At 39.7% G+C, this 20595-nt stretch overlaps 1 protein-coding gene across 3 annotated transcripts in view; it reads left to right on the top strand.

Annotated features, from left to right (window-relative positions):
* The window catches only part of PCCA (propionyl-CoA carboxylase subunit alpha), a 219784-nt gene that overhangs the window by 93318 nt on the left and 105871 nt on the right, over positions 1–20595 (top strand). For all 3 annotated transcript variants that reach the window (XM_033147813.1, XM_033147812.1, XM_033147814.1), the window contains exons 15-17: positions 3087–3155; positions 4710–4785; positions 16484–16594. In XM_033147813.1, coding sequence (XP_033003704.1) covers positions 3087–3155; positions 4710–4785; positions 16484–16594 — 256 coding nt within the window. The remainder of the gene's footprint in view (positions 1–3086; positions 3156–4709; positions 4786–16483; positions 16595–20595) is intronic.

Here is a 20595-nt window from a genome sequence, read left to right as displayed (position 1 = left end):
TATTCTACACTGAGAATTAGGTAACACAGTGAAACACTGTTGTCAGATTGTGCATGGAGGTCGTGCGCAGTCAGATTGTTACCTGGCTTATTACTTCTTTTTAATTATTGTCAGTTTTGACCCTCTCTAACCATTTATTTCCACATCTTGTTGTGGCTAAAGAAAAGAAGCTACTGCTGTTGTGGGTTAGAAGAATTGATGGTTGTTTTTTTTTAAAAGGCTGGGGAGAGATGCCACCAGACATTTCATCCTGTTCTCTGTATATAAAGAACAACTGAATGACTAAATGTACGTTGTACTAGTTTGTAACTTGTGTTAGAATAGTAGACTGCATAGATAGCATGGGAACCTAAAAAGATTGTGAATGTACAAACATGGTATGCCATATTTGGTGTTTCTGAAGAACTTAACTGACAATCTTGTTTATGAATAATGTATTCATGTTTATGAATAAATTCTGATATGTTAGCTTGAACAATAATTTTGCATTCTTGGAACCCCAAACTCATGTAGCTACTGAGCAGTGGCCACTATTTTGCTGCAAGGCTTCTGAGTCTTAAATATAAAGAGAAGTTAATTCCGTATTTCTTGTGGAATTATGCCTGCTTCTCTCTGCAGTTTCTTGACCTGTTTCTGATAGTTCCTATTGTGGATATTTGGGAGAGAAAAGGTTGATGATTGCAAGCATAACATTGCTGGTGATGGAAGGCTGAACTTGTTCCAACCTTAGCTTGTTTTGGTTAGGTTTCTATTTAGGTGATAATTTTTTTTTTAATTGACGATGATACAAAACATCTTCTCACATAATCAGTTTCCTTCTCTACAATGATGCTCATGACCTTTCAGTATTTCCTGTTTTTCTTTTCCTCCATGGCATGGGGATAGCTAAAACCATCATGCTGATAACTGAGTATCTTTGAGATAATTTTGAGATTTTTCTGATGAAAGTGCTTGACAACTGCCATTACAGTTTTGCGGCCTGCATTAATGAAGATGTCCTCTTACTATTATAAAGGCACTGTTTATCTTTTTTTTCTACCAGGAAAAAAAATGTGATGCAGTTTTCATTGCAGAGAATAAAGCCTATTAGGACATGTCATTTGGATAATAAAGTCATCAGTGTGACCTCATGTGGATACTGTAGACAAGAGGTTCTACATCTGGCCCCTTGATAATTGCCTAAATTAAAATCTAAAAGCCTAACAGCCGTTGGGTTGACCTCTTTCTGCCTTGCTGCAGACAGATGAGCTGCTGTTTTATTACAAGGGTTTCTTCCCCCAGGTGAAGATTGAAGGGAGTTTCTAAGCCCCATTTCCCCCTCCCTGCCAAACCCAAGCAGAGTATTTCATATTAAACCTCTTCCACTCCAGCAAGTCTCATTTGGCGTTTCTTTTTAAGATTACCAGAATGGTCTTGAATTATCCTGTTGGTGTTGTGAGTAGTGTGCTATCCAGATTTCTAAAGCAACAATCTTAACAAATATTTATTCAGGAATTAGTCATTTTGAAACTTTTATATGGATAACCTCAGTGCCACTCTTGCAGAAATCAAACCAAGAGAAGAAAACAAAGAACAACAGTAATACTAAGTTTTGTTGGCTGACTAACAGCTATCAGGTTCTTCAAAGACATATCTTGTCTCTCTGTGTGTGTTTTCCCCCTCCTACCTCCACAAGAGTTGCAGAATCAGAACTTTAATTGCAGCTGTATCCTTATAAAGCAAAGCCATGGAAAAAGCTGTGTAAACATTAAATCCTCAGGGGAATGCTATCATCAGAAGAAAAATATGCTACAGATGAGAGTGAGGAAGAAAAAGAAAGTGTTGCAGACATGAAAGCTAGAGTATTGGTATTTCTATAGAGCTGATAAGCAGGACATTAAAGTTTCTGCAGCAGCCCTTCTGGAGTGAGGCCCAGATGATGCATTTACGTAAAGTTTTGATGCAATATATCAGTTACATGGGCATTTTGGTGGGGCACTAGTTAAATGGGACAATGAAAATTCTAGATCTGAGAATTGCAAAACTCAGTCCTCTGTAAATGTCTTATTTTTAAAGTTGGACATTGAAGAGAAAGAAGAGTGTCAGCATATACCGTAAATACTTCTAGGAAGGTTTGTAAACTGAAATAATGTTGACCGATGGACTGTTAACAAAGATAACTTGCCCATGACTGTGGGTTTTTGTGGAACATCCCCCCCCTCACTTCTTCTTTACCTGTTGAATCTCTCTCCCCATCAGAGCTCTGTCTCCTTGACCCCCACACCACTCTGTTCTTGTCTTTGCTCACTTTTACACTCTTACGTTCTATACGCTTCCTCCAATCACTTTATCTATAAATACACACACACTTATTACATCCACGTTAAGTCTCCATTTTACCCACTCATTGGGAAGGACACTTAAAGGAGTTCACAGCAGAAACCGTTTTGTGCTCCTTTTAACCCCGTTGATGCTTAAAAGTCCACAGAAAGAGTTATGGTGTTGCTTTTTCCAGAAGTTCCTCCCAGCAGAAATGTGATCTTGCTGTCTCTCAGAGTTCTCTGAAACACACTTCATTTTCCTCTTGGAAGAGATATTTTGGGGCCATCATGATGTTTGGAGGCCAAGCCCTCCCTTTGGCTTCTTGCAGCATGAAGGATTATTCCAAACTAGGAGATGTATGATTACATGGAGCTCTGGGGGCAGGCATCCATTTCCCAGTTTAAGAGATGCCAAGAAGGAGCTTTGCAGTAATTAACTTGTATTCCAAGGAGTACATTATTGTGCCTCTTTCTCCCAAGTCCCAACAAGAAACAAGATGTTCTCCCTAGAGGCTCAGTGATTGTCACAGGGGCTTTTGAGGCAATCTCTCATATCTTAGTGGGAGTGTGCTTAGAGGAGGCAGCAGAGTGTGAATTTGTGTGCATACTTTTTGCTGCAACTGGACATCTCTCCCATTGTGAAATGGGAAACTGGACCATTGTCTGAAGTCAGCAGTGGGCGCTCTGCCAGTCTGTGGGCCCTGAGCTGTTGCTATACTATGCCGACTATTGACACTGACTCTTCTTTTGCCTGTGGTAATATTCTTTTGTCTCACTCTTTTGTAGGTACGTGTTGATAGTGGCATACAGCAAGGAAGTGAAATCAGCATTTATTATGATCCTATGATTTCAAAAGTGAGTTAACTACTTTTCCCTAGTTAAAAAAGAAATTATAGCTCCTCCAAAAAAAAAAAAAAATGAACGGGACAGTATTGCGTAGTAGACTGATGATTCTTCAATGCAGTCATATGCCTGTTGACATGGGAGTAATGCCCATAATGTTCAGTGGGTTTTTCTCTTCTTTTGGTTTGTTTGGTGACATTATACTGTTTCAGGCAAAAGTATGTGGCAGGTGTTTGGGTTAAAATGGCTTCAGGGATTTCAGTAGTAAAAGTGGTTTTAATAACAAGAAAACCCTTTTTCTAATCAAGGTAAACATTCAAAAATGAAAGTGTATCTACCCCCTTAAACAGTTAAAAGATGGAAATTCTTACATTATTTTTCATACTGTGAAATCCAGGGGAAACACTGGCTGTGTCCAGGGGATCATTTCTCAGTTTAATAAGGCAAGATATAAACAAAACTTTCGCCAGTGCATTCAGTCCCATTGCTTTGAGCCACAATTAAACCAGAAACAAATTAACCATAGTTTCCTGATCCCCATGTTTCCTGGTTTTTGTAGTGTAGTAGGAGAGCTGAATAAAATTTCACATCTGACAAACAATTCACCCCTTGGTTTCACATGGGTGGATGAGTAAAAAAGCCCGGGACACAAATTTACACAGCCCTCTAGCAGCTATGGTGGCTCATTTACCAGAAGTAATGTATTTAGTGTTAACTCTGGAAGTGCATACACAGTCTGACCAAACTAAGCCTATTTGAGCACAGTATACAACCAGGAGGCTTAGTTTAGGCAGGGGTTAAGAATACTGGTGGCAGGCTGAAGCCCTTAAAGCCCCATATCCATAGGCCACATCAGCTGAAACCAATTGCAGGAACTAAGGCTAGAAGAGGAACTGTACCAATATTGGCATCAAGGTCTGATCCAATAATAATTACTTGGGTTCTAATATCCAAGGGTTGTAGGGTCTTGCTGAAATCTTGTTACCACTTAAAAGGGCTTTGCTGGACAGCTTTTTTATGCTGGAGGACAATTTCACTGCCATCACATAAATGGGTTCCTACTTTTGTTTTGTTGTATACGCTTCACCACCTGTGTTCAAGTCAACTCCCTACTGGTAAACCAAGGAGTCCCAACTGAGGTTTGCTGTGCAGGAGAAACACTGGAGTTTGTAGATTGCCACTGTCAGTCTCAGTTTTTCACCAAGAAATGATCTCATTGTAGCTCACATCAGAAGTGTGCAATACACATAACTCAAAAGGCATGTGCCATAGTGACCATTTGGCATGAAGGTAACTAAGCACATGGTGGACATGGTGATTTTGCATTGGATATCCTCAAAATATTTATTTGCTAAATTTATATCTTGGCCTTCCTCCCAAAGGTGCCTAGGATGGCCAACAAGAGATAAAACAATAAAAAATGTTTAAAGCATTTTAAAATCGCATTAAAAACTGAAAATTATAAACATCAAATTGAGACCTAAAAACCTCTACCACCAAATAATATTTTGATGGTCCTAAATTTTTATATATATTTATATATCATTTTGTGTATGTGTGCTTTAGTTGATCACCTATGGATCCAACAGAGCTGAAGCTTTGCAAAGAATGGAAGAGGCCTTGGATAATTACGTTATTAGAGGTAAATTCAGTAATATGGGATTCTAATGCAATTGTCCATGAAAAAGCTTTTGAAATGTTAGCTTGACAAATTCAAGGAAACTTGTGTTAAATTAAGAAAAATATATTTGGTTTGTTTGTTTTGCGGCACATCAGGCTGGTTTAATTTATGCATTTTACTATTTTGCATTCTTAAAATTTTAATACTACACAAAGTGACACAGATTTCTTACCAGATAAATAACTGTATATGTAAAATAGCTACACTAGATTACAGCAATGCCAGAAAGTTGACTCTTTTCAATGCCTGCTTCAAATATTTTATCCAGGTAAGCTTATTCAGACATGTGGGTATGGATGTGTTTGAATCTTTCTACTGTCAGTTTTAAATAATTTAAATGTTTATGTTAAGCTGTATAGAGATTTTAGCACAATTAAACAATATTTATGTTTTGCTAAATAAAAATAAAATTAATTAGACCTCCTATTTCCCTATATCTGGCAGTTCTGATTATTTGGCCCACAGTTTCTTAGCTCCCAGAGTTCTGTTCCTCATTCTGCCCTGTTTGAGCAGCTGTATGTAGCCTTTGCTATACAGTCATACCCCGGGTTGTGGACGTTCAAGTTAAGAACGCCCACAACCTGGAAGCGTTTCCGGAGCACGCGCGACCCCCGGATGCGCAGAATGCTTCTGTGCACTTCGCGCATGCGCAGAAACACTCAAATTGCGCTACTTCTGGGGTTTTTTTGGGGCGTTCGTGTTAAGCATGCCCGTGCTAGGTAGCGCGATCCAGAAATGCCACTGTATTATAAGCAATATGAAAAGTTTTCCCTCGCCTACAATTTTTATTAGCTTGTCTTTTCCTTCAGCTTCAATTTATTTTTGATGTTGATGTTATCAAACTGCCACTAGGAAACGGTCACATGTGGGAAGAGCTATTGCTTCAAAGTTGGCATTGTAGCAGTAACCTGTAAGTTTGCAAGGTGTACTTTCTGATAAAAAATGTTTATGGAATGCAGGCCAGGGTAGTATAACATGACATTTGCAGTCACATGTGCAAATCATGTATATTCCTTCCTTTTCCCAATTCTTTTTATGTGTATTTATTAGTGTTTGCCTACCAGTTGGTAAAGACGGTGATGTGATAATATTTAGAAACAGGATTTCAGTGGAGTAGTGTCGTTTTCCTCATCTCTCAAAGCAAGTTGTCTCCTTCTGAGGTTTACTTTTCTCCATTAGAGATAACCGTGTAAATCCAACACTGCAGGATTTCCAGTTGCTTGATGTCTTTCCACATAACCCCCATTGCTAAACTCCAATAAATCAGTGCATTAAAAGAAAGAAATATAGAAAGCTCGCTCCCCTTCCCCACTTCTCCACTGCTTATGTGACCTTTTCACAGAAAGAAGAGACCAGTAACCTGAGAGCTTCAACAAGTCTCTTTCTGTCTTTAATGAAATCCATCCAACTGCTGAAAAATCCTGACAAAATTGTACTTCTTACCTTTTATTGTTTTTCTAATGTGGTTCTTACTTAGATGTACAGCATATTTTTTTTGTGTGTGCTGTAAAAATGCGGTTCAATTGGACAGTTGTCATCTGAATCCCAAAGATTCTCAGTTCCATACACAATCAGAATGCAGCCAAAGGCGCAAGAACAGCCAAAATAATATCTGGCTTTATTTTTAGTGCTAATATAAAACATACTTGCCCTGACCCTCATGCACATGGGAGCTAAGGTTTTTTGGCACATGTTGAGTTCCTAAATCACTACAATGTTGGTGTCAACTGCAGGTTGGTGTCTGATGTTGGAGTGAAAGGGAAGCCCATTGTTGCTTGGAACTCAGTGCACATATCAGAGCACGTTTGGAGCCTGGGATCAAGCTTGTGTTCCCAAAATTGCCTTAAGGATTTTCCTAATTGAAGAATATTCCATTGGGAGTATAAACTCTAAAATAGGATTGTATGTTTATATTGTGTGAATATTTAAAAAGAGTGATGTGTTCGTTTTAAACAAAACTGAACCAAAATAAAGCTACATGTTCTGTTGACTGTTCCAATTTGCAAAACACGATATTGCCGATTTTTCTAACTCTGATTGGCCTGATTGGCATTGGTTAGAATCCTGAATTCTGCAACAGCCCAAAGGCTCTGTTAAAGATGACTAAATTTTTAAAATGCCAATAAATTTGTGTTACAGATACAGCAGCATACTGTGTCAGTGATATTATTTTAAATACAAGAGGTTAATGGCTATAATGTTGGATGAAAGGGAGAGTGCTGTACATTGTAACTTGCTAAATGTAACTAAAGAAGAAGCGAATTGCCTAGAGCAGGGGTAGGCAACCTAAGGCCCATGGGCCACATGCGGCCCAATCGCCTTCTCAATCCGGCCCACGGGCGGTCTGGGAATCAGCGTATTTTTACATGAGTAGAATGTGCCCTTTAATTTAAAACGCATCTCTGGGTTATTTGTGGGGCATAGGAATTCATTCATTTTCCCTCCCAAAATATAGTCCGGCCCACCACATGGTCTGAGGGACGGTGGACCGGCCCACGGCTGAAAAAGGTTGCTGACCCCTGGCCTAGAGCAAAAAGTAAAGCAAAAATATTCAGGATAAGAATAAGATCTGCTTTTTTCCAAAATATTTTTTACTGTGGTTAGTATCCAACTATGTCACATTCTCAACAGATCCATTGGGTTTTATTCAGCTAAGTCCCATTCAGAGTAGACCCATTAAAGTTAATGAATCTAAGTTATGTCCAGTAACTTCAGTGGGTCTGCTCTGAGTTGGACTAATGTTGAATGCAGTTCATTGAAATAAATGGTTTTTGGTATGACTAGCCTGTCCATTTATTTCATTGGGCCTACTTTGCACCTGACTTAGATGCAATTCCTGTGATTTTTTTAAACTAAAAAGTGCAAATCTTTGAATTTGATGATATAGTATAGCACATGTCCATTCTGGATCAAATAACCAAAATATTTTAATAGTCAAGGAGAAGCAAATGCATGGGGGAAAGGGTTTTCATTCTTGAATCGATGTAGCCTATTTGGAAGGAATGCATCATGAATTAACATGAAAAGAGCCTGCTGGATCAGGCCAGTGGCCCATCTAGTACAGCATTCTGTTCTCACAGTGGCCACCCAGATGCCTGTGGGGAAACCAGCAGGTATGATTCGAGCACAGGAGCACTCTCCCCGCCTGTGACTTACAGCAACTGGTATTCAGATGCATTATTGCCTTCAAATTCAGAGGACAAGTTTCTTTTACATTGCCTGTGTTTTATTTAGGGTAATTAAAAATCTTCAAAGTGTTCAAGCCTGTGTAGTTTTTTTTTAATTGGCAACAGAAGCGCATACCCTTTACTGAAGATAAGTTATTCAGATGAACAAAATAGCACAATTGTGCTTAGTCAGCATGAATGTTACCGTTTTGCATGCTTTATTCTGAACATGACACTTTACTGAATTTGTAGATTTCACACAGAGCGACAGGAGGGATGAGTACGGCTTAATATGTCCTATAATCTTTACTTCATCCATAAATGAGTTGTGAATTTTTTCTTTAAAATCCTCACTGATATGGGACATAATAGACTTTGTTCTTATTCAGGAAAAAAATGTGGATGGAACTAACATACAGTCTGAGATCATTGCATCATTATGCATCAAAGACAGAATCTCCACCCTTCCTTTCTTTGGTGTATAACATAGAAGTGACAAATGTTGAAAACCAAAAATAACATAGATGTGTCAAATGTTGAAAACCAAAAATGCTCCTATGGAAAATTCTGGATTTCTGGGCAAGGAAGTCTGGGAGGTGTGCGAACCAGAGCCAGGTTTTCCTTAGCTAATCCCATGGCTAGTGTCACACTAGAACCCTGTTAATATGGTGATAATTTTGCAAACAGTGTCTGGCCTAGGTTTTGTGCTGCTGGGGGACTTGTGTTTGCTGCTGTTACTGTAAAGACTCAAAAGTCCATAGTAGCTCATACCTGCTCTCGATGAATGACATCAATGTAATGAAATCCTCCCAAATATATTCGTAGCCCTTGTAGAGAAGATCACTGATCTCCTGCCCCCCCACCCCATTATGGCTGAGTATCAAGTCATGTTTCTCCTGCCAGTTATTCAAATCCCCCAGGACAGTTTAGAATGTCTGACAGGAACATGGGGGGAAACCAGGCTTAATTTAGTGTAATTTATCTTGTATTTAATTTATCTTGCAATTTTAGGTTGTGAACTACCCCAAGATCCGCGGATGCAGGGCAGTATAAGAATGTAATAAATAATAATTATTATAATTTACCCCAAATGGCCCATCTCGGCTTTATCCAAGTCTAGTTTAATTTAATAACAAATGCCAGTATTCCAGAAAATGAAGAGCATTTCATATTGTTTCATTGGTAACATAAGAGGAAAAAATACTACTATTTGTACTTAATCTATGCCAGAATACAAGTCTAGCTTTTAAGATTTTCATAAGATTGCTAACTTTGCCATCTTCATGTTTGGTTTCTAAAGTGTATGGCTTTCCCTTAAACTTTCAAAAGCAAGTAGCTGTTTTATGCACACTTGTTAGAGATCTGGATAGCCAGTTGACTTAGATCTAATTGATGTCTACATTGCAGTTAAGACTTTTCATGTATGGGACTCTTTGACTGATAAGTTAAGTATCCATTATTCAGGATTTTCTAGAATGTATCCATACATCAAGTCAGATCTTCAAAAAGCTATTTGGATGAAATTGCTGTAGCTCCTTAGTGGAAAACCTTTACAGAATTAAGATTCTGGCCATAATAAAACAATAGTCTTGGAACAATATCTGCCCACTTAGAGATTTCATGTAGATGTTATAGAGCATATTTTAATGTATTTTTAATCTTTGTTGGAAGCCGCCCAGAGTGGCTGGGGAAACCCAGCAAGATGGGCGGGATACAAATAAATTATTATTATTATTATTATTATTATTATTATTATTATTATTATTATTACATATGGAATAAAATCGGCAAGGGTTCAGAGCGCAAGTGACTGATCCAAGCACCTTGTCCACATCCTCAAGCCTTACTGACAGAAACTCATCCATTACAACAGGACCAGAAACTGCTCTGGACACCCCTTGAGATTCATCTGTTGTAATGGTGGAATCAAGTTCCCAGTGGATGCAAGTGATTTTGTCCTCAAAATGATTTACAACCAAGCCACAGTGAGATACATTACTTACTAGAGCATTCCTGCTCTAGAAAGCCCCCTGATTCTGTATCTGAGGGACACTCCTAGAATATAGTGTTAGAGGAAAAGAAAAACCTCTCTCCATAGATTGGAGGTAAATATACAACAAGACAAATTGTTTTTTTGTTTGATCAGCCATAGAAAGGACAGACTGCATTACATTTTGTACCCTTACCTTTGTTTTTATGCAAAATTTTGAGGTATCTTAAGAACAAATGTGCATTATTGATAGAGGCCAGATGTAGGGAACCATTTCCCTGCTCGGTTGGGAGCTGCAAACTAATGGTGGGCAGAGTTGCAGCTGGTGGAGAATGGGGCCGGACCAAAGGCAGGCAAGGCCACCATGATTGTTTACTTCTCCCATCCTCCTCCCTCTTCTTCCACCTTCTGCAGCCTACTGGAGAAGGGATAGATTGCTCTTGCCAGAGATATTGCCTGTTCAGAGGGCTCCACCCCCTTCTCCAAGCTTCTCTCCCCTGCATAGAATTAGGCCAAGGGTTGAGGACCATTGTGCAAGTTAATCTATTAATTTCAAATAATAACAATAATAAAATGAGTGGAAGCTATATCAAGAACTCAGACCCTGGCGGTGGTTCTTGTTCAGTGCTCCACACACCTCTCCTTTCAGCAAACTCACATCAAATATACTGTGGCACACAAGCACATAGTTACTGTGGCACATAGGTACATTGATGCAATTATGCACATACAGCATTTGAGATAAAATAATTGAAAACAGAAGCCTGCCCTTCTGGGATGATGAAGCGCATATGTAAGAAAACCTTGTGAATATTTGTACCAGGATAGTTAATAGACGGGGGTGGGGGGGAGGAAAGGAAAGGAAATTCTGTGACAGGTACCATTGTAGACACAATTTGGTAACAACCTGTAGTAAGAACATGACAAGTTACAATTGGCCTTGAGTGCCTTTCCAAAGCATATAGTCCCGTGATATTGCACTTGTTGCTGGGAATGTAGCCTCAATTTCAGGCCATTTATACTTGGGTGTTTTAAAAGGGGTAGGGCATGCTCATAGTTTCCACACCAATGACCCCTCCTCTGCAGAGACATATATCTTCATTAAATCCGTTGGAATACAGACCCGGGGTAAATCAAAGCAAGCTTTCTTTCGTTGGTTGCAAATCATAGAATGGAAGCTTCGCTGAAAACAATTGGGGTGCAGATCAGGAATTATTACTACAGGGCACAGTGAAGAAAAGAACAAGAGAAGACAAAAACAGAAATTTCAAAGAACAGAAGCTTTGGGGGCAGGAGAGGTTAACAGTAGGGAGAAAGAAAAGGAGATATGAAATAAGGCTGAACCCGACCCAGAGTAGATTAAATAGAAATAAAGTGTAGCTGTGGTAGTGGGAACAGTGTGGAAAGTATAAGAAAATAGTCTGGGGGGAAATGCCAGGAAAAGGAATTTAAGAAGAATTTGCCCCTGCACAAATTTCATGCTTCTTGTTTATGAAATAGTCTAAACTCTTCCTGGCAGTGGGTCGTAGCCAGTGAAACTGAATGAAGGTTGGTGGGAACCTTCCCAGCCAAAGCCCTTTTAGCTCCACAAGGCAGAAACCACAAATACACTTACTGGAGCATAAGCTCCTTTATTGAAAACTGGGGTTACATGTAATAAACATGCTTATGATTACCCTACATGTCCAGCTTCTGTACATGAAAAAGCAATTTTGTTAGCCATATTGATACACATGTATATTAATATATATGCAGAGGTACCATCATTTTATTTGTACTAGCTCAGTTAGCTTTTGATCTAGAGGGCTCAGTGGTGAAACCTACTTGTTCAGCAAGGTTTCTGACTTTTTCAGGAAACAAATCCTCCAATAACCTTTAAAAAAGTTTCTAGAGAGGACAATGGGAACATTAAGAGCTGCAGCAAAGACAGGGAGAATGATGGCGGGGGAGTTCCAGAAGCTCTTGCATGTACCTAAAAACTTTTCCATTCCGGTACATCTCTTTATTGTTGTTAAGGGCCACTGTAGATGCTGAATGTGTTAATCCGTTTCTGATTACTTGTGCATGTGCAAGCACTAAAAGCAACTATTATCAAGAGCAGCACCTTGGCTTGTGGAGGAGGAAGGGGAGCACCATGTGTTGGAAGGGGTTAACCCTCCCTTTGTTGATGCCCCAATGCAAATGCCCCCCCAGGGGGGCTGATCCCTCTCCTGCATGTTCAAGCACTCCCTTAACACTGGCATGCTAAGGAGCTGTTGCTAAAAGCCCTAGAATTTTGTGGGATGGAGATAATCTTTAGCACATATATTCCCATAGTACTGTTGCAGCCTTGAGAGTCAAGTGTAAGTTGTATTGAAATTTTAAAAGGATGTCAACCTGAATATAATTACAAAATGAAATGCATCTTCCATAAGCTTATTTCATATAGGTCCAAGCGATATGGGCTGTATGTTTTTATTTGACAAATGCAGCAAGAAAAAACAACAACACCAATAACAACACCCATATAAATTTCAATAGTGGGAGTAGTCCCTACCCGCAAATCAATAGTAAATTATAACAGAAACTAATCCATTCAAATGCACATATTCAGACAGAGATTACAAGCTCAAACAGAAATTACAAACTCAAACTCACAAGGATATGTACAACACAATAATCCGTTACAGTATTGGAAATAGGTAGGTAGCCGTGTTGGTCTGCTATAGTCAAAACAAAATAAAAAATAGAAAAATTCCTTACAGTAGCACCTTAGAGACCAACTAAGTTTGTTCTTGGTATGAGCTTTCGTGTGCATGCACACTTCTTCAGATACCATCTGGTATCTGAAGAAGTGTGCATGCACATGAAAGCTCAGATAGTTCAATCAGATAGTTTCAATCAGTGAGCAGAAGTCAGAAATCAGTTATGGATCAGAATCCAGGACAGGGCCCTGTTTTGATGTATTCACCTTCATCAGCTAAGTTTTAAGGGGTCGTATAAGTTTGAAGAAATTGTATAAGTATATCCTGTTATTTTCAACATTTCTCAGAGATAACAACTAAGTGTGTGAAGATCGACGTGTATCTTGAGCTTTTCTGCATGTTTTTTCTGCGCGTTTTTGTATTTGACAAATGGCACATTGATTCAAGCAGGACATTTTTGCAGTGAGCATGGATTTACATTGTTGGCACTGAACGTTGTTTTTCCTTCACTTATTTTTCATCATTATTTTCAAGAGGCTGAATGCAACAGATCTTAATTCTCTTGTCTTTTTCCCTTTAGTACTATTTGAATAAAATGGAATACCTATTAAATGCCAACATGTACAGTGCATTTCTAAGATAGTCTTTCAAAGCAGCAAAGCTCAATTATCATTATGCAATTTAAATCTCTCATAAAAATGAATTTAATGCTTTTGCAACTAATAACTATGCAAATAAAGTTCTTTCCATTCCACTTAACACAATTAAAATTCTCAGCAAGTTAAATATATTGAATTGTTTATCTATGGAGAGACACGTAGGACACCAATTAAGTTTACATGGATAAATGCAGATTTGTGTTTTGTGAATGTCAAGTTGACAGAAGCTTAATATTGTAAAAAGGGCTAATCAACACAGAATATGTTTAGTGTCAGTAAATATTTACACTGAAGAATGTTTCCCATGAATGATGAGGTACAACAGTCAGCTTATTCTGAATTTTACTAATTAAATTCTATGACTTGTAGATCACCACATTCATATCATTTATGTATAATTTTTTACAATGTGTATGATTCCATGATAAATATAAAGACTCCGGTGATAAAGGACATATGGGCAATCTCTTCATTCCTCCCCCTCTTTCCCCCATTATTTAAAGTTGTTGATAAATTGTTGCTTCATTTCTGTTTTGGAGATAGGAGATAAAATGTTTTGGTAGTTCGTACCGGCTGTTCGCGCCAACAGCCTTCATTGTTGCACCGTCTGGTGCAGGGTCGGCCAGAGGCCTTTTTTTGGCAGACCACTGCAACATTTGATGCCCCCCATAGCCCTTGTGCTGCCATCCCCAAGTTGGGTGAGGTGCTGGGCTTTGGGAAGGAGGTGTGAGGGCTCTGACAGGGTCCTTGAATCCTCCCACCTGTGTCCCAAAGCCTAGTTAGTGTTTTTCCAGCTTTGGGAAGGAGGTGCCAGAGCCTCATGCATCCTTCCCCAAACCCAGCGCCTTCCTTAGATGGGTTTGGGAAGGCAGCGTGACAAAACAGTGTGCTGCCCGCGGGTTCAGTGTTGAAGTATTCTTGCGGCCCACTTGGTATGAATAGTTGGGGTGCCCTGGTCTAGTGCATTAGAAGTGATTGGGACTAGGGAAGTAGGGATGCCCTATTCAAATCTTGTATTAGTGGTTACCAGCCATGGCCACAGAACAGCCAGTGGGAAAATGCGTATTAAATTTTTGAAAGATGGTGTCTACCTGGTCCCCTCACCAACACTCCTTCTCCAACTAATCTATTCTCTTGGGAATTTGTCAGATTGCGATTATTTTCCTGTCTAGTGAGTGGTTTTGTTTTGTTTTTGCTATTTTGTTAGGGTTGTTTGACAGGTTATTGTGTGTCTTGTAATGTATTGTTCTTTTGTACTGAATTTATGCCATGCTTCATGTTTTTAAAACTTGTAAGTTCTTGGAGACTGTCAGATGACTAATAAATTGAATAAATGAGAGAGAGAGAGAGAGAGAGCACTTATTCTGTGTGGAATAAAAAAAAGGAAGGTAATATTTACCATGCAAATCCAAGCTTTTGTGTCCATCATCCCCATTACCCAGGCAAATATTACAGTTTGTGTGTGTCCCATCCGTTTCTTGGGACATAGAACAAATCTGCAACATCATCCTTATTTTCTGTCCCCCCCCCATTTTTTGGACATTGTGAATGAACAGTACAGAAGTTACAGATTTCATTATGTTTCCAGTTTTTGTGGCTTTGGTTTCAGCTGCTTGATTACCAAATGTGGTACAGAAGGAAATATCATTGCACGATGGATGTAATATATAGTTCAGTGCACATGGAGACTGGCCTCTGTTTGATCCTGTGAGAATGTGGGGTTAATGTCTGGCTGGTGTTTTGGAAGCAGCAGGTAGCCAAGAGTAAACTCCTATAGGGGTCCAGATTTCTGTAGCCTCATAGTTATTCACACAGATGGGGGATACCTTGTGAACTTTCACTGAGGTCAAGCTAAACTGCAAATCATACTTTGAAATTTCTGAAGTCTTAGGAACGTTGTAATTGAGGCTATAGCACCACAGCTTTCAAGTCGTTTGGTGCAGTAGGTTTGCTTAAGCCTCCCAAATTTGGTGTTAGAAATAGCTTAAGATAAACTTGTCAGCACTTATGGAAAGGGAAAATTGCATGTTAAAGTGCTTATTTACCTTACATTTTCATGATACTAGGTCCTATAGATTGCAGGAGCTTATGATTTCTCTCCAGATAGTTCGGCATGAATAAAAATAATATTTGATTTTAGTTCTTGGGACAATCAATAGAAAAAGAGATCCCTGTCATCACTCATCAGCTATCATATCACCAGGGATCTTACGCAGTTTGGTCAAGAAATAAAAAAGTGGATTGTGTTTTTTAGCGTTTACTCAGTCTGGGAACGTGTGGCAGTATGTGTGTAACTGCTGAATTTGCACTCAGGAAACAAATATGTATTGCAGTATTTTCATCAGTGGCTTTTCGTATTTACAGGTGAAATATCTATATATTACTTCCTTAATCTTTGTTTGGGGATTTTTGTTACCCTGAATGTGGATTATGTTTGATTCAATGGTATTCAAAGTTATTTTGACTGCAGAGTCCAGTTACAAATATTTTACTGCAGTTGACATTGGGAATGTGAGTTTCAAAGTTAACAGGTGGTTTATAGACTGACTTAGCTTAATCATATGCCCAGCACCTTAAAATATAACAAGTTTTTAAGTGCTCATTGATTAAGAATTAGTTCTTAAGCTGTATCAGTAAGATGTATAGGCTGTGTCTCAGTGTTTCAGGGGGAAGAACAACATAAAATAACAAGAATATCACAATATAGGAGAAAATGGCTTAGAAATGTTTCAGCCCAAAGTGAACACAGAAAGACTGTTCATAGTCCTCAAGCAGAGGAACAGAAAGCCTAAATATCCTTTTCTGTTCTGACATGTAGAATTCTGTCCAGTGATATTGTTTCTATTACAGAAAAAGCATAGGCAGATTAAAGAATTGTGCAATTTGGCTATGTGCACCACTTGAATACTGTATTTGTTGTGTGCAACTGTAACTGTAAGTTCCAAGCAGAATGACAGTGCAATACTGTAAAATAACATTTAACCATACATTTTGCTTCTGGATCTTTCATTATTGTTAGGGTGCTCTGAGTTGTCCACTTACCCCAAACACCAGCACTCCAAATATCCCTGCAGAGCATGTCCATTCTATTCCAGGTACCCTTTGTTATTTCAGCATTCAGTAATAATCTAAGATGTCTAAATATTACTGTGCTTCCAGGTGTGGCCCACAATATTGCATTACTACGGGAAGTGATCATCCATCCACGCTTTGTCCAGGGAGACATCAACACAAAATTTCTTCCAGACGTGTATCCTGATGGCTTTAAAGGTTGGTTCTTAATGGAAATGTTAAGTACTTGGCTGGGAGCAGGGATGGCTGGGGGTGGGGTCACGTGTAAAATTTCCCCCTGAAATAGTTTTCTAATTATACTTTGAACTTGGTTTTTTGGTCTCCCTAATTTTACTTTAAAAAATAATAGTGTACTGTATTTGAAAATTAAAGCAATTGTTTCCTTCCAGGGAGACTAAAATTCAAGTTGGGTTTTTGGAACCCAGTCAATGTTGCTTTGAAGCGAAACATTATTTTTTTCATAGCAAGATCTGTTGATTTAAGAGAGTGGCCTGGTTCCGAACCTATCCTCAGCTAGTAAAATCTGGCATGCTGTTAATAAATACTGGCATTCTGCGAAGCATTGGCTGCATTGTGTTTCAGGATTCTATTTCTCATTGGAAGTCTGCATGATGGCAACTTGGGTACTTATTCAGTCCCAAGGATTTACCAAGAGCTGGAAGAGCACTCCTCATTTATTTCATTTACACTAATAAACCATTTAATTAGTATAATATTGATTGAAAGTGGACCCAGGACATGGCTTTCGGAGAGACTTTGACTATGAGTTAGAAGAATATAGACAAGTAAGAAAAGGTCTTCTGAAAGAGAATTTACCCGGGCTGGGTTCCAAAAGATGTTATATCTTGTAAGCAAGGAGAGATTTTACAAGATTCCCGTATATGCTTCACTTCTGTTACTGTGGTGATAATTAAATAGTAATAGTGAATATTTGTTTCACTGTTCAGCTGTTGAGGTGGAGAATATATTTTTCTCTTCTTAAATTAGTGATTGACTGTTAGGGTGGCCATGTATCCTACTTTATAGTCCTCTATTTGAAGGGATGTCAGAAAGAGAGCAGTCCTCTATTGAAGTCTTCCTCTGTTTGAGGGGCTATCTAGTCTGGTTTAACAATAATGAACCATAAGAAGGCAAGTTGCCCATAAACAGCACCTGTACAGCAGACAGGTCACAGTCTTTCCCAATATGGTGGGATGTATTGTATTCTGAGGGACGCGGGTGGCGCTGTGGTCTAAATCACAGAGCCTAGGGCTTGCCGAGGAGAAGGTCGGCAGTTCGAATCCCCGCAACGGGGTGAGTTCCCGTTGCTCAGTCCCAGCTCCTGCCAACCCAGGAGTTTGAAAGCACGTCAAAGTGCAAGTAGATAAATAGGTACCACTCTGGCGGGAAGGTAAACGGCGTTTCCGTGCACTGCTCTGGTTTGCCAGAAGCGGCTTAGTCATGCTGGCCACATGACCCGGAAGCTGTATGCCGGCTCCCTCAGCCAATAAAGCGAGATGAGTGCTGCAACCCCAAAGTCAATCATAACTGGACCTAATGGTCAGGGGTCCCTTTACCTTTACCTATTGTATTTCTATTTAAATGATAGCAATTATTTCTGCATTTTCCTCCAAACGTATTTGCAGCCCCCCCCCCTTTGCATACTGTGTTTTGGTGATGCATTTTCTATATTTTGGCCATGTGTGAGTGCTGCACAGCTTGGGCTGTGTAACCAAAGTTTTATACCAAGTCATATGTTGTGAAGGAATGCATCTGTTCAACCATTTTGTTCTTAGCTTTTAGATGGCTGCTTTATGTTTAAAGGCTGTTTCTGCCATGGTGTTTAAGAGGTCACAGGAAGTTCAGAAGGGCAGCTCAGGAAAATGAAACTTAAAAGGGGCTGGGGGAGAAAATTATGGGAACTAGAAACTTAAAACAAACTACCAGTGTTCTGATTGACTAAACAATTGTGGACAAGGGAGCAATCGTGTATCTAAGTAAAGTGGGCAAGAGCAATGTTAGTGTTGGCAAGTTGGGAAACTCAAGAGAGAGGAAAAAGCTAGAAATCCGAAGAAGTCAGGACTGAGAGGACTCAAGAAGGACGAAAGCCAAAAACAAGAAGACTGCTGCACTGCTAATGCGTTGAGGTTTTATTACAATCAAGTGGTATATAAATCTTGTTAAATAAATAAAATAAAAATTAAAAATGAGTTATAATGAGCTGAAACTGTGATCATGGCTAATGTAGGGAAATCCTGGACCAGGGCTAAGTACATACCATACATTTAAAGCAAAGCATCCTGGGAGCTGTAATTTAGCCCTCCCAGACCTGCAGTTCCCAATTTCTTCTGGAAATATCACAACAAGGGTTAAATTGCTGCTTTTCAAAACCCTTAGTAAAATCTCAAGTTGTTACTGGTTCAACCTATATCTGATGCCTTCCTCTTTTCTCTCATTCCTAGCTTCTTTACCATACTAACCACAGTACAGTGAGTTAACTGGTTCAGTAAGTAATGGGGCTGTGCATGGATTGCCCGATCCATCTTGTGGTCCCAAATTGTTACCCCCAGATCAGGCTGATCTGGGCCTCCTTTGTCCCCATGACAGGGATGCACCCCCAAAGTAATTTAGGGTGTGTGTGTGTGTTAAGGGTTTTTAAAACTCTATTTTAAAATAGGGTTGGGAGGGGGTGGGCGCAGCACCAGAACTTCCTGCTTATCAGGAGGGTCTGATCCTGTGTGGTGCTTTTTCTTTACAAGTGGTTTCTTCTTTGCAATTTCTCTGCCTTCTTCCCTCTCATGCCTAACAGTCCATCCCTTGACAACCCTGGGTGACTCTGGGCTGCTCAACCTGACCTGTTACAATTTGGATCTGTCTCGTAGAATCATAGAATTGTAGAGTAGGAAGGGATCCCAATGGCCATCTAGCCCCAACCCCCAACAATACAGGAATCTCAACTAAAGCATCCATGACAGATGGCTACCTCAACCTGAATAATGCCCATAGCCAGTGAAAGCACACTGGATGAAGAGGAAATGGGAGCATGTGCACAGCCAAAGTTTCAGAGATTATAGGGCTATTTAGTTGAGACAGCCAGAAAATAAATACAGTGGTGCCCCGCTAGACGAATGCCTCGCAAGACGAAAAACTTGCTAGACGAAGGCATTCATCTAGCGGAAGGCTGCCCCGCAAGACAAAAAAGTCTATGGGGCTGCCTCGCAAGATGAAATTTTTTCGTCTTTTTTTTCCGTCTTGCAAAAGCGTGGCTGTCATTGCCGCTTTGCTAGACAAAAAACCCGCTAGACGAAAATTTTTGCAGAACGAATTATTTTCGTCTAGCGGGGCACCACTGTACTTCCACTTGTTAGGCAAAAGTAAGTACTACAGATGGGGCTATGTTAGCTGGTTTCCTCAACCATCCCTCTCATGGTGAAGGCTACAGCCTGTGGCGTCATAAATAGCAGATCATAACATTTTGTAGAACAACAAATTATGATGCTCTTCTCTTAACTTCCCAGATATATCATTTCTATTTTCTCCCATGAGATAGGGTCCTATTCTTAACCCAGTAATGTTCCCCTCATGAATTTGTAGAGTACTAATTACCAGTTTACTCATTCTGCTCTTTGTATCAACAGATTTGGTAGCAATTAATTTTGTAAATTGAAGGTATTGGGTGACCCAAATTCATAGTACTGTACTATGAATGAAATGGAAGAAGCTTCCAAAATTATGACTTAGGTAAAGGTAAAGGGACCCCTGACCGTTAGGTCCAGTCGCGGACGACTCTGGGGTTACGGCACTCATCTCGCTTTATTGGCCGAGGGAGCCGGCGTACAGCTTCTAGGTCATGTGGCCAGCATGACTAAGCCGCTTCTGGTGAACCAGAGCAGTACACGGAAACGTCATTTACCTTCCCGCCGGAGCGGTACCTATTTATCTACTTGGGCAGGAGCAGGGACCGAGCAATGGGAGCTCACCCCGTCGCGGGGGGGGGGGGGTCGAACCGCCGACCTTCTGATCAGCAAACCCTAGGCTCTGTGGTTTAACCCACAGTGCCACTCGTGTCCCACTAAGTTCTAAGTTATGACTTAGAAGCCACTAATTTTGAATCATGGTGTTTTTTTTTAGGTTATTGGGTTTACAGTTTTGAGGTCTACATTTTGTATGGCTGCATAACATCTTTAGGAAAATCTTCCATTGCACTATAGCATAAGCCA

The sequence above is a fragment of the Lacerta agilis genome, chromosome 4 (assembly GCF_009819535.1).
Source record: "Lacerta agilis isolate rLacAgi1 chromosome 4, rLacAgi1.pri, whole genome shotgun sequence".
Classification (NCBI taxonomy): Eukaryota; Metazoa; Chordata; class Lepidosauria; order Squamata; family Lacertidae; genus Lacerta; species Lacerta agilis.
The sequence above is the reverse complement of the archived record's forward strand: the minus strand, read 5'-3'. Positions and strand labels throughout refer to the sequence as shown.